Source organism: Pteropus alecto, unplaced genomic scaffold (assembly GCF_000325575.1).
Source record: "Pteropus alecto unplaced genomic scaffold, ASM32557v1 scaffold8, whole genome shotgun sequence".
In the NCBI taxonomy this organism is placed as follows: domain Eukaryota; kingdom Metazoa; phylum Chordata; class Mammalia; order Chiroptera; family Pteropodidae; genus Pteropus; species Pteropus alecto.
The window spans coordinates 1,397,037-1,408,677 of NW_006494609.1; the positions used below are offsets into that span (position 1 = coordinate 1,397,037).

The 11,641-nt window shown below is 49.7% G+C and overlaps 1 protein-coding gene across 2 annotated transcripts in view; it reads left to right on the forward strand.

The window, feature by feature from the left end:
* Positions 1–11,074, forward strand: part of RGS6 (regulator of G protein signaling 6) — a 444,196-nt gene extending 433,122 nt beyond the window's left edge. Inside the window, exons 18-19 of one of the 2 annotated variants that reach the window (XR_001518095.1) lie at positions 2,069–2,135; positions 10,658–11,074. Coding sequence is in view for 1 of the 2 variants with exons in the window: in XM_006925417.2 (XP_006925479.1) it covers positions 10,658–10,708 (51 nt within the window). In the remaining variant the exon portion in view is untranslated. The remainder of the gene's footprint in view (positions 1–2,068; positions 2,136–10,657) is intronic. The other variant, XM_006925417.2, reaches the window with a different exon arrangement.
* The last annotated feature ends 567 nt before the right edge of the window (positions 11,075–11,641 follow it).

Below are 11,641 nucleotides of genomic sequence, written 5' to 3' on the forward strand. Positions count from 1 at the left end.
AAAGGATTACCAGGAAGGGGTGTGGGTAGAGTGGCTGCCACCAGAGCCTCCTAACCTGCCCTTTAGCAGCTTCTCTCAGGTTTGGCGACAGGGTCCCCTTTCTCTCCATAGTCCCCAGCACCCCACAGATGAGGCACAGCAAGGTGCATCTTGCCCGACTGGAGTGCTTTTTGAGAGGCACCGACTGGCCCCTCGTGGCTGCCTGCCCTGAGCCACCCAGACTCTCATTATTCCGTCAGTAGCCAGCCACGTGGGGCGTGACTGAGCACCCCCAACCATCCAGGGTTAAATGTTGTCAGAAATCTAGCGGCAACATTTCCCCCAACTGCATTCTCATCCCCTACTGAAGATGATCCATTGGCTTTGCCCTCTGAAAACGACATCCCTTTTGTGCCCACCAGAATGTGGGGAAGTAGGAGACAGGCAGCCCCAGGCGAATCCTATTTCTCCACCTGACATTGGAATAAGACCCTGGCAAGTCGCTCACTTGTCCGATGGGTATAATGAAGCCTACTGCATGGAATGTCTTTTGGCACTGTATGAGGGCATGACAACAGTGGCTGCCATTTCCTGGGGGCTCACTGTGTTATACTGTGGGCGTCTGTGTCATGCTGAGCTTGGCCTGAAAGGGACTTTGTTCTACTCCAGCTCTACCACTTAGCTGTATGATTTGGGCAGCTCCTCTAAGCCTGTTTCCTCATCTGTGAAAGAGAGATAAGAGTAAATGATTAAATGGGAAAAAATACGCAAGGTGCTTAGTACGGTATTTGTAGTGCATGCACTCAAGCGTAGCTCTTTGTATGATTATTTTCATTATTATGATATTATCTGCAGCCCATGCTTAGTTCTTATTGCCTTATTTAATTTCCAATAGTATTCTGTGAGGTGGGTATCATACAGTTGAGGATGGTTTGGTGGGTATTTCATATATGACAATGTGTACAAAGCACATTTATTTTTTCTCAGTGCCCAGCTCAATGAACTATTCAATAAATGTTAGCTATTATTATTGGCTTATTTTTAAAGTCGACCCAGAGAAACGGTTCCTCTGCTTTCCCTGGGTACAGAGGGAACTGTGGTGCCCAGCAGGCCAGCTTCTGCCTTGCGGTCAACTTCGCAGGGTCCCTAAGCACTGCCTGGGAAGCTGTGGGAGCTGTGGGGCTGGACGCCGTGTGGTGCAGGGAGGTGGGGAGAGCCACCTGGAAAATGTTGCATACGTCGTCAGGATCTGGCTTTCGCCTCCTATTGAGGTGCAGGACCCTACGACGCCTCCTGCCTCCAGACACAGATCAGGAATAGTTCTCCCCATGGTAGGAGCGTGAGATCCAATCGTCCAGATGTAGCACTCAGCACAGCCGAAGCCTCATTCCCAGGAACCCTCTCCTCTCAGCTGTCTACCTGCCTGGAGCCATCCTGAGCAATACAGCCTCAGCAAGCCCAGTTGCTCCATCTGCCAGATAGACAAAGGCTTCTATTTTTTAACCACGTACTACAAGGTAGGGTTGTTGGAAGAGTCGGGAGCAGGTGGCAGGGGAGGCTTTGAAATCTCAATAAACCAGACCCTTGGGGTGCACGCTCCTACTGTTTGTAGTATCGACAGAGACAAAAGCAAAGAGGTCATTTCCACTGACATGAATGGCTTTTTCCTGGGGAGAATTCAGGTTTTATATACGTATCTTAGGATAAATGCTTTAAGTTTGCAGTGTTTGTCAAAGATTGGCATCTCAGGAGCCTAAGGATAATGCTCGACAGCCAATCGCATGGTTGCTTATGCACCTTGCATGAGATGCTTATGTAAGGGCCTGTGGTGTAAACATGCACATGAACATGTGCACAGCTGTAGTCAGTCACAGGTGCATGTGCTGCCTGCCTGTTAGATGCCTCTGTGTTCAGTGTATGGTACATGTGTAACATACGCTGCGGACCTGCATGTCATCTGCGCATGGATTGCATGCCCGCCACAGCTGTGTGTGTGTCTGGGCAGGGGTCCCCCTAAAGCCACAGGTCTTCATGGTTTCAGCTGGATAAGTTATTCTTCACTTCCCTTCCTAAAAACACAATTGCCTAGTGCTGCTGGCGCAGAGTCAGAATGGCCGCTGCATTTCACCCCCGAGGTGGCTTCCTTCCAGCAGTGGGTGAGTGACCCCGGCGTCCCCACTCTCTAACCTTCTTTGGGACCCTTCTGCACAGAAGGTGCTCCAAAATCCGGAAGAGATGATTTGTTTGTCTGTGGCCTCATCTCCGCCCACCACTCCTGTACTCACTCTCTTGTTCCATGGACAGTCAGTGGCACACATTTTTTGGTGTTCCCATTTTTCTGGCCCATTTTTGTGCCCATAGTATTATCTTTCTAAGAAACAAGGAGCTGAGGGGGTCCAGAAACGACACTGAGATGAGTCCATGGTTCCAGGGGCAATGTGCAAATAACGTCTTTAGGTATTGATCCTATAAGTTGCTTCCCCTAGACCCCTAGCAGAGCAGGATAGAAAAGCCCACCACCTTTGAAGATGCTTTTAAATGCAACAGCAGCAGCCTTAGGCTTTATCTCTCAGATAGGCTCCCATAACCACTCCCCCCTGCCCTAAGGCCAAGTCCTGCTAGAAACTTGGCAATCTCACTTTCTATATAGTTGGCTCTAACAGGAGTGAGGCAGCTCTGCCTGCCCCTCCGTAAGCACCCACCCACTGTCCCACGGGGACCAAAATCATCACAGTGACATGTGAAAAAGAGTCTGTAGGGAAGTAAGAAGGTTCTCAGTGGCTAGGAATTCCTAGGCCCAAGTTTGGATCCAGAGATGTCTTGAAAAATACAGCTCGACATGTCCCCTGCTATACTTTTTCAGGTTAGAAATACATGTCTGATAAATGCCTGCTTAACTACATTCCTGGTGGTAGAAAGGAAATGAGCCAGCCCTCTGCGTATGTGTTCAAATGGACATGGACATTCATGGAAAGATTATGCTCCTGGGGGGTGGGGGGTGGTCAGCATGTTGACTGCCTGTGCCTTCATTGTTCTCTGCCTCGGTAGCTGGCTTAACCAAGGACCCTAACCAATGGATATGTTTGGGGTGAACATGTTTGCAGGAGATGAGAAGTACCCTTAGGGGGGTGGAGTTAGAGTCCTTGTGGGGCCTCAGGAGAATCACACATTGGCAAGCAAGTGACTCCTCCTGCTAGTCTGCAAAACTTCAGCAGCACCCTCCACTGTAGCCATAGACAAGGCTCACATGAACTTCCCAGTTGGAAAAAAGTAGCATCAAGTTGTTGCCAATAGCAACACGGCCATGTCTCTGTTTCCTTGAGCCTTTGCCTAATTTGGAGTGAACCAGAGCTGAGATGCCAAAGTACATTTGAGGAGGAGGAGGAGAGGAAGGGGAGGCATTCCACGGGCTACCAGACACAGGCTACTGAGGGGCCTTGAGAGTGGAATGCCTGCCTCTACTCCATTTCTGAGTCCACCAAGAACTTCCTACAAGCTATGTATACAAAGAGCATCTGCATTGTTTAGTCAGAACTAGAAGGAGGAGATAAGAAGGATCTGGTAGAAAAAGGAGACACTTCTCCCACAACCAGAGAAAAAGCAACGAGAAAGCAGGAACGCACGACTTGCAAAAGAGGCTGGGGGTGTCTGTGCTGGGCATTGTGCTACCAGTGTGGGGCCCAGCCGCTGAGCCCTTGTCACTCCTGGCATGCCTGCCTGTTTCCAGATTTGTCCCAGCACTGCTGGAGACCATGAGGGAAGGTGTCCCAGCACCCACCCAAATGAACAGGCAGAGGCTGGCCTCTGCAAAGAGCCCTGTGAGTGATGAGTATGATAGAAGGCAGAAGTCTGAGACGCCAGGAACAAAGCCCAGGGAGGGCTTCCCCAGTCTGGCTGGGACACCCCAATTCAAGGTTCTGATTGGAGTTGGTTCTAACGGGAGTAAGGCAGCTGGGCCTGTACCTCCTTGGAAAGGTAAACATCACACCTGCTTCTTGCTTCCCTGGGAAGGTTGCTATAGAGATCCCAGAGGCACCAATAACGCAGGGCCACAAACAGAAGTGCTGGCTTCACCTGGCCCGTCCAGCAGCCACCACTTTAAATCCATGTGCACCAAATAGTGGTGGCTGCACCCCAGCTCAACACAGTAACCAAAGTCTCACTTTGCCAGGCTTGCCAGACAAAAGGTGGCACTTTCTGTTTCTCAGGTTTCCCACATATGATGAGGGAAACACCTCGGGCAGGGCAGGAGGGCCTTAGATGGTCTCAAGCGTGCCCGAGAGCTACAGCTGCTTTCTCAGTGAGGTTGAGAAAATCATCCTGTGCTGCCCAGAGAGGTCGCCTGGTGTGGGTGGACGTGGAGAAGTTCGTGATCCCTGAGCGTTTCATGTGCCTTTTTTCTTGAGAGTGACAGTCACGTACAGTGTAGAAGGTGTATGGATCACGGAGACCAGCCAACTCGTCTCCGCCACTAACTAGCTGTATGCTCTCAGGCAAGTGGCTCGAGCTCTATTTGAGCCTGTTTCCTCTTCTGTCCAATGGGGGTTAGAGTAATACCTAACAGGCAAGGGTGTTGTGGACATCAGCACGTCTGAGGGTCTGGAAAATGTCTAGTGTGCCTGACACACAAAAGCTGCTCACTGTTCAGTCGTGGGCGGGAGGTGAGGAGGCTGATAGTAACTGTCCTTGGCAGCTCACCTGTGTCCCTGGTCACAGGACCATCTCTGCCCTGCCACCATCAAGGTCTGGGTGAGTTGAAGAGGAGGGCGCTTGAGAAGGGAGGAGACCTGTGAGATTGATCCCACCCCACTGGGCGGGATTAAGAAATTCAAAGAGAAAATCTCTGGGGAATCAGGGAATAGGCTGGTCCTTTCACATTTGGTTCAGATAGTAAGTCTAGCAACTCACCTTTTTTAAATTGAAAATATTTTTAAAGAAAAAAAGCACCGATACTTGCCAATACAGGCTGGAGTAAAGTGTCTGAACCTGCTTATGGTCCCAGTGACATTTCGTGGGAATAGCTTTCAGAAGATGTGACGGCTGGCAAATTCCATAGACCCACCATTTATGTGGCAAAATCTCGTTTTTTAGACCACTGTACATGAGATGGTGTGTTGTTACAAAGGAATCCATTATTTTTATTTTGATCGTATTCCTTATTTTTAATAGGCTTAAATGTATATTAATGTATATTAATTCTTCAGCCAATGAACTTTTTTTTATTCAATTTAACCCATCTCTTGATTTTTTTTTTTTTTAATTTCGCTGTTGTTTTATGTTTGTGGTATCTTATTTTTAAAAAGTCGAATAAAGAGAATATTTTAAGACAAAATAAAATGCCCCTCAGCTCCTGAGGGAGATCAGAAAGCTTGGCAAGGACCTGAGAGTAATACAGACCCCAGGAATGGACCTTGCCACGGGGCTCCCGCCCCCTTCTGCTGAAGAGAGAGAAAGCCAGAAACAGCTGCTCAGGCCCAGCTCTGCTGTGGGTTAGCGGTGTGTAATCTTTGGCTTGTCCCATAACCTGACTTTCCCATTTTGTCTGTTCCACCTTGCCTCACAAAGTTCAGTAGAGGGTGATAAGAGACCAAGAATTGAAAAGTTTTTTGAAACTATTCTGTATTAGGTATGGATTCACCTATCATCTCCTACCAGGGTTTCTCAGACCTCTAAACTATCTCAACCAAATGACACCCTCTCCCTGGTTTTAAACATCAACAAGAAAGAAGATGCCACGAGATTCCTTATGCTCCCTTTTGAAATCATTCCTGGCTCAGTGGAGAAGAGGCTTCGGGGAGGTCACACGATGGAGTTAAGCAGGTCCTTGTCCCTTCCCCTTCCTGCGAAACCCAAGTTAGAGTCCTGACCTTCCCATCTGGCTCTTCAGCTCCTGACTGCTCTCCTAGGAATGTTCCCCCAGGACTGTGATTCTACGCTTACTCATCATTAATGGCCTCGAGGATCACCTCCTCCTAGGTGACCTTCCTTCTCCTTGGGAGAACAGCTCATCCCTGGGGCCTCCCACTTCTTGCCTACTGAAGCCACTTGGTGAGCCTTGTTCAGCAAAACACCATTTTTCAACAGCAAAGATGAAAAATGCTTGTGTGTCACAACAAGGTGATAAGTTGGGATCCATGGAAACTAGAAATAGTGTTCTGAATGGATTCTGTTGCAAGTTCTAGTCCCCTTCACGGAGGAAGCTTGGTCCTTATATATTGGAGGAGAAGCATTAAATTTAGCTAAAAGGCAAATTTGCTGAGACAGCAACTAGAGGAAAGTAAGGAATGGGAAATTTCAAAGCAAAATGTGACAGCTGGGATTTTTTTCTAATATATATTTTTTTCTTTTGAGGTATAATTACACAGGGTTCAATGAATTCGTGTGCACCAGAGTACCCTATAGCCTGTGACCCTGGATAGTTCCCTCATGCCCCTCTCCAGTCAGTTCCATCCCTCTCCACCAGAGGCAACCATGGTTAATTTCTGTCCCCATAGTAATGTGGATTCAGACTTGATAGACTTGATATCTGTAACTTTGGTCTCAGGTCATCTGAGCAAATCAGCAAGAGAATTTCATCAGTAGCTCAGATGTCTTTACCCCCTTAGCATTGAAAAGGGTCCTGCCTGAGCCCCTAGTGCTTGGCTCCGCTACCCCCAATATGCCATCTGACCTCAGGGCTACTCTCTGAGCCACAGCCCTTCTCCTACCCAAAGAGTTTAGCATCAGTCTCCCAGGTAAGTAAATGGCAACAGGTCTTGGTAACCTAGATCGTGCATGTTTGTTGATTAATATCTGCAGGTGCAATGCACAGAGCCACAGCATGTCAAGCAGCATGTTGATTTTCCTTAAAGCGTTGCACAAAAGGTTAATTCCTTTTGCGCCTTTCCTTTTTAGAAACAAAGGATTTCATGATCACATTCTTACAGGCTTCTAGCCATCAAGATGGCCACAGAGCTGAAATGATTAGTCAGAGTGGAGGGTGGGAATTGAACATGTGGGCGTTTGTGAGCCCAGCACTGAGCCTGTGGTCCATGAAACTGAAGGATCCCAAATTCCATTGGATTAAATTTTGTCAAACGTCTCGAAGGTGAAAAGCGCTTTTATGCAAAGCTTTGGTGTCTCTGGAATGTTACTTCTGCAGCTCAGTTCTTAATGAATGTATGTTTTTTCACTTGGACAAAGGCTGCCTGCTAATAGCATTTTCAACCACCTTCAGCTGCTTGGCTCGGCTATGCCAAAGCTTCAGGCTGAGCTGGCTGCAGTTTCCCGGCACCATGATGTGTTCCCAACTGACCAGCACTAAGGAACATCACACACTCACACCCTGAAAAAAACGGCTTCCCCTGTAACTATGCAAGATGGCAGGCAGAGGTGAAATTACCCCTCCCCTTCCTAAGTGTTTCCTACAGAATCATCCAGACTAGAGGCAGGACGGGGGTGAGGGTGGGAGCTCACCTCAGTTTGGGCAGAGCAGGTAACTCTGGAGCTCCCAGCAAGCCCCAGCAGAATAAACCTTGGGGCAGCTGATCTCAGAACACAGGTAGCCTCTGCTATCAGATTTCACTTTGATCCCTGAAAACTACAGGAACCTCAGCTCTTCAGAAGGGAGGCAGCTGCTGAGCCAGTGTGATTGCAGGATTTCTTCCCTAAAGCCAGAGGCCAGGCATCGAGCCCTGCCTGCATCCTGCATGAGTAACCACCTTCCAGCCTCACCCGGGAGGTCACTGCATAGAAGACAGATTGCAGCTGGGCTGAGCTGCCCTCCTCCAGCCGACCCGAACCCTTATGACCTCCTTTAGCAGCAGAACTGGCATTTGGTAAATGCATGAGTGAAAAATGCCAAAGAGCACCACCTGGATTGCTGAGCAGTTGGGAGCAATCGCTGGCGGTTCTCTAGGCTGGTCTGCTGCACCCCCTGCCCCTGAAGTCCGAAGAAATAGAAGCAGCTGGGGGGGAGGGGAGGGGCAGGATTGATGGGTTGGCCACAGGTCCTTGGAGTCAAAGCCGTGAGGCTGAGCTCCAGGATTTAGGCAGGAAGAGATTAATTAGTGCCTTCAAGCCCAGCCCAGCCCACTCTATAGAACTGGAAGGTCTGGAGGGTGGGGGGCCTCAGGGTCAAATTCAGCTAAAACAAATAGTCACAATCCTCCAGAAATAGACTCTCCAACCTTCCTCAACCCACAGCCCCCTCTCCAGTCAAAATGACCTCACTAATGAGGAAGAAGCTGTAATGAGGGTTTGGATGCCTGGTAAACCTCACCTTCTTTGTCTTTGGGCTTTTAACATACACACTGGAAACAAACTGTTTTTGCAGAAGCTTTAGTGATTTTTTTTTTTCACATCTGCCAGCTAAATCAGAGCCCCAAATACTGTGTGTGGCAAACCTGGAACATAAATCTGGGGACACAATGTGTAATTTGTGGCCCTGGTGGAGGAGGTATGGGGGTGGGGAGGAACCGGTATTTGGTACGTGGTTACCACAGTTATAAGGAGCACCGAGAGGAAAGCAAAATTCCTTGGTGCCTTTCATATGAGCACGGGGAAAGGGGGTGGGGGAGGTTTGTTAGAGCTCTGGACTACGAGGCTCCGAGACTCATCAGCTCTGTATTTCCCCAGAGAGGACCTCACACGCGTGCACACACACACACGCACACACACCCCCATGCTTCCTGCCTTCAGGCCCGCTTCCAGAAGGCACAATCCCAGGTGAACCAACTGAATGACAAATGCCTCAAGCTCCATCTAAGAAAGGGCAGTCAAAGGGAGGCCGGCTATGTGTGTGCCTTAGAATCCAGGGCTGGTGGGAGTGCTTGAAGGAAGGTCAGCCTCTGCTGGCTACAAGTTATTGTTGTACCTATCCACTCTACACAGAGGAGTAGCCATTCTGTTTTTAATGATGTGCAAAGACTGGCACTGTAACCCTCTAGGATTTAAAAAAAAAAAAAAAACTGATTAAAAAATCCTTAGCCTAGTAGAAATGTACCCTGCTGCAAGCTCAGGTTAGCATATTTGAAGATTCAGATAAGGTTGGTGATGGGGGAGATTCTGCGTGTGCACATATGTGTGTGTATTTTAAGATAGGGAGGAAAAATGAAAAGTTTATCTCACTAGTGAAAATGAGGAGTGGGAGAACGTGATGATAGTGAAAGGAAGACGGGAAAAAAAAGAGCAGAGGGAGGTAGATGCAGACTTTCCAGTAGCTCCTGAGAGCAATTTCACTTCCAGACAAGCTCCCCATCCATGCTATCAGAATTCTCAAAGTCAAGCTGGCATGTCCCTCCATGGAGTGTTAAGCCAGATGACACATTGTCCTGCATCCAGCAAACTCACAGCCCATGTCGTTTATTTGTTAGTTATGCCCATTATCCATCAATTCATCAATCAGCAGGTTTATTGAGTACCCCACCAGGCTTCACAGGCCTGATCAATTTTTTTAATTACATCCAGCTTACACGCAGCCAAGCCCAGTAAACAAGCTGAGCCTTCACACCCCACTTGGAAATGAACATGAGGAACTACTGGCCCTTGCAATCTCCCGCTACCAAATACTGCCGCCTGTGCTGACGAGCAATCGTGTGCTGCCCTTCGCAGATGGCAATGGTGTCACTGACCCCCTGTCAATAACAGGATGGGTTTTGAGTGTTTTCTCAGACACAGTGATCAATCTGCTTGGGTCCAGCCACATTGTCCTCTAGACCCCTGTCTGATGCCATGGATTTCTGAAGAGGGGAACGGGAAATGGGCTCAGACCACATCAAGGGAACTGAGCAGAGCGACTGAGCCTCACTCATCCTCATCATCTCTCCCCTTGTGCCCACATCAGAGGCTCCTCAGTCACCTCCTCCCAGGTGTATGAACAACTGGCCTCTCTTAGGCCCTCTGTGTCTCATGCACCAGGCCTTACGGCCTGGTTCATCTTCACAGTTTCAAGAATAGCTACATAGGTTGTAAGTAAAGGGCATGTAGAATTCCTGATGTGGACGCCCTGGGGACCACAGAGGGGGAGCCAAGATCACAGGAGACAGCAACAGCGCACTGCCCCAGGGCCTGCGGTGGCACCCTGTCACCAGCCCAGGCTCTGAGCTGCAGCGAATATCCCTTCCACAGTCCCAAACTGGGTCATCAAGAGGACCCAAAGCCTGTGTGTCTCTCCTGCATTTCAAACAGGATTCCTAGGTCTTCTGCATTCTTCAGACTACTAGTTAATTCATTAGTTTCTAATCATCCAGATCCTTAGCTAGCATCTATTTGGGTCAACCTACCCTCCGTGATCTTAATGCTCCCCAGTCCACTTTTTCCTTCCTCGCTTGAATAAAATCAAGTTCAGGGACAGCCCACAGGCATTAAGAGACGCTCTAAGAGCTGCAATGCCTGGCGTGGGGTAAGTAAAATTCCTACACTCCAGAAAGAATAGGGCAACACACCCTCCTCCCTCCCTAACCCGCCCCAGACTCCTGGTTTTTCCAACTGTCTGCAGTTAAGGCTCCCAAATCCAGAGATCAAAGGGGACAGGTGACTAAGTCATTTGGACTCCGTGGCTCGTGCAACAATTAATTCACCTGTCTGGCTCTCTGTCTCTGTCCCTCTGTGTGCACGTGCGCGCTCGCGTGCGTGCGTGCGTGTGTGTGTGTGTGTGTGCGCGTGTGTGCGTGTGTGCCTCTGTCGCGTGTCTCTGCAGGGAAAGTCGCTGGCGGGCAAGCGCCTCACGGGCCTGATGCAGTCCTCCTGAAGGTTCCCACCGCAGGGCCGGCGCCCGAGGACCACGCGGGCAGGAGGCGACGCTCCATCTCCGCGGACAGAGTTTCCTTACGGGGAGATTTGGTCACTGTGAAAGAGAAAGAGTGAGGGCAAGGAGAAGCAGCGGTGGGGAGATTCGGTGGGTGAACGAGGAGAGCTGAAAGAGTCCACAGAGCCTGGGTTCGGCCCGGTAGAGGCCCCTGTTTACAAACGTCTCTTCCTTGTACAGTTGTGCGCCGACACCCCGTTCTCGGAGAGGTCCTTATCCCTAACTCGTTCAGGGGAGAACATCTTGTGGGGTGTTGTGACTATCACTTGAGATCATATTCTTATTAGCATCACTCCTCCCGCTGTCTGGGGGATCGCGCTGCCCAGCAAACGCAAGAAGGACCGTCCGGCCTTGAGCACATCCAGTGTTCCGCCCCATCTCTCCACCGTCTCTCTGGTGCACCCACAGCACCCAGCACAGTTATAGCCACTGCGCCCCCACCGCCTCCCGCCTCCGCCCACTGACACCCCGCCCCGGTCCCCATGGCCACCTGACCCCACGCAACACGTATAATCACGCCGTCAGCGCTGAGCAACCTCGGGACGGCTGTGCCTCCGGTTCCTTCACCCCGTTAGAGGCCAACTTCTGAAGTGGTCTCCACAGGTGTGGTGGCTGCCCTCTGGTCCTGTCAAATGCCTCAAGGGTCCGACACCAGAGAAGCACTAGTGTAGATGAAAGAACTTGTGGATTAACAGCGATGAAGATTCTGACCATCTCTTTAAAAATTTATGATTTCATAATTGATTCTGTTTTTGCCCCTTTCCTTGGTTTGTTCCCTCACGTTTGACTCAAAATAAACATGGCCATGAACTCAGGGGCCATTGGGATCCTCCCCTCCCGTAGCCCCAGGAGGGTTCCCAGCTGGGGGTGGGACAC